Source organism: Mus pahari, chromosome 23 (genome assembly GCF_900095145.1).
Source record: "Mus pahari chromosome 23, PAHARI_EIJ_v1.1, whole genome shotgun sequence".
Classification (NCBI taxonomy): domain Eukaryota; kingdom Metazoa; phylum Chordata; class Mammalia; order Rodentia; family Muridae; genus Mus; species Mus pahari.
The window spans coordinates 6,146,065-6,148,618 of NC_034612.1; the positions used below are offsets into that span (position 1 = coordinate 6,146,065).

Genomic DNA, 2,554 nt, shown 5'->3' on the forward strand with positions numbered 1-2,554 from the left:
CAGACTGTTCTACTTAGAGAACGCTAACAGTAAGGCCGAGAGGACGTGGTGGGGCTTGCTTCCAAATGTGTCTTGTTTTTCTAGTTTTTTTTTTTTTTTTTTTTTTTTTCTCCTCAAGAAATGGGGATTGGCAAGAGGGCTCAGCAGGGTAAAGGGGCTTGCTGCTTAAGCCTGGTGGCCTGAGTTCTACTCCTAGAGCCCCATGACCAGATGGTAGGTGAGGATTTCCTTCCCGTGGGATCCTGCGAATGCTCACGTACTCAGAGACCTCACCCCAGCCCGTGTACCCTGATAATAAATGCAAATTTAAAAGTGGTGTGTGTATTTTTTTTAAAAAAATGCAGAGTAGGGGATGGAGAGGAACTGACCCGCCTGAGGTCACCTTTAGGGTAGTGTTGAAACCCATATGGGTGATTGAAGAATCTACTCCTGTGTATATTACTGAGTTAGCAGAAGGCTTCCCCCACCCCCCCACCCCCCCACCCCCCAGAATAGTTTTTGGAAGTTTTAGGATCTGGCTGAGTTTTGGGCATTCTTTTCTATCTTCAGGTTTCATGACGGCAAGACAGACACACCAGAAGAGGGCATCAGATCTCATTACGGGATGGTTGTGAGCCACCATGTGGTTGCTGGGATTTGAACTCAGGATCTTCGGAAGAGCAGTGCCCTTAACAGCTGAGCCATCTCTCCAGCCTGAGACCCACTTCCTATAGTCAGAAGACAGGCTGTGGGAGTCTGCTGGCATGCTCTCTGCACCTGCTCTGGTGACAACCAGCTCAGGCCTCGCTCTCCCTCCCATCCCGCTCTGCCAGGAAGCTTGGTTCCAGAGGGGATGCTCTGGGTCAGACCCACTCAGTGAAGTATTTAGAGACGACAGAAGTCCAAGGTTCAGTTCCATAGAGGGATCATCCCCTGTTTGCAGGGCAAGGAGGGGTGAAGCAAGATGTATTACTATTTTAAGAGGAGTAGTCTTGGGGTCGGAGAGATGGCTCAGAGGTTAAGAGCGCTTGCTATTCTAGCAGGGGACTAGGTGGTGTATACACACAGCAGCTCACTATCATCTTTAGCTCCAGTCCCAGGGAATTCAACACCCTCCACAGGTAGGAGGCACGTACAGAGCACACCTAAGCATGCGGGCAGGACTCATAAACACAACATAAACAAAACAAAATTGTAAATGCAAAAGAGTCTGGGGACACTCTGGGCCACGTATAAACTGGAGGGTTTTAAAACTCCTCCCTCCAAGGAGCTTTACTGAATCCCTGTGGGTGGAGCAGCTGCCATCCCCACCCTCCCCTCCCTTGGTTAACTGTGGTGGAGTAAGACTTCGAAGACGTCAAAGTTAAACGTACTTAAAACATCATCTACCCAGTTAGAACATTTGCATCTAGAAACGCCGGACAGGAGTCTGTACCAAGGACCAATCACAGACGCGTAGATGGACCTTCTCCATACTTGAGTCTCTAACTCCTTCTACTACTTTGGCCCATCCCGGCCTGAGGGGAGGTGGGAGATGGAGAAACTTGCCTGACAGCGGGCAAACAGCCAGCACAACCTGCCACCCCGTCCCCACTCCCCAGAAAGTGACAACCTTGCAACCAACCCCTCCACAGAGTGATAGGAAAGGCTTGTCTCTCCAGCCCAGTGGATCTCTGGGACTAAGTTCTGTGATACCAGTCTACAATTCATCTTCATTTCTCCCTTACTTTCTACCGTGTCTCTCATCAATTTAGTCCATCAGTTTGGAATTACTGCCTAATGGATAGCTCGCCGCTCTGGTCCGTGTTTTCATTCACTGTGAGAAGCCAGCCACCGAGAGCAACAGGGATGTCTGGACAAGTTCATTACACCTAGGCCCTCGTCCCGTCGCCCACGCCCCCCCCCCGCTCTCCCCTCCCCCNCCCCCCNCCCGTTGGACGGGCCTGTACCTAATCCATTGCTCTTGTTAACCAAGAGATGGTGGCTTACCCGAGTCAGTTGATCTGAGCCGGAAAAGAGCCAAAGGGCCTTCTTGCTGGGGATCTTTTGTAACTTTTTGGTGGCTGGCACTTTGGTCATCTTGAAAAAACAAAACAACAAAAAAAACAAAACAAAAATAAAACCCCCCTGCAGCCTTTTAAGTCCGTGCCTCCCCTGAAAGCCTTTGCATTGCTTTGTTCGGAATCTTGACTTCTAACACTCACTGGTGTGAAACGGTCCAGAAAGTTCTCCCAGGCCCCCAAGTCCCAAGTCCAGAGACTGCGAAGAGGTTTCTCTCCGAGGGCTTGCTGCAAAGCCAAGTGTCTGGGTGAGAAAGCCAGGCCCGAGCAGGCGAACGTGACACTGTGTAACTTGCACAAAGTCGGGTTTATACGTTTTCCCTCTTTTAAAGGAGGAGGTCTCTTCCTCCTACACGCAAAATAAAATGTAAACTGAAAAAATAAAAATAAAAACTCTATAGACAAAAGCCCCACCCTCGGCCAGCGAGACGAGGGAGAAAGGCGGGCCCCACCATGGGGCTCGGCCTTGGGGCTTAAACTGCCAAGAAAGGCACGCTCGGTTACCTGGCAACCGG

The 2,554-nt window shown here is 50.4% G+C and overlaps 1 protein-coding gene across 2 annotated transcripts in view; it reads right to left on the reverse strand.

The window, feature by feature from the left end:
- Ccdc60 (coiled-coil domain containing 60) overlaps positions 1 to 2,304 on the reverse strand; it is a 157,452-nt gene extending 155,148 nt beyond the window's left edge. For both annotated transcript variants that reach the window (XM_021187111.1, XM_021187110.1), the window contains exon 1: positions 1,969 to 2,304. In XM_021187111.1, the coding sequence (XP_021042770.1) occupies positions 1,969 to 2,058 (90 nt within the window). In that variant the 5' untranslated portion in view covers positions 2,059 to 2,304. The remainder of the gene's footprint in view (positions 1 to 1,968) is intronic.
- Positions 2,305 to 2,554: the final 250 nt, after the last annotated feature.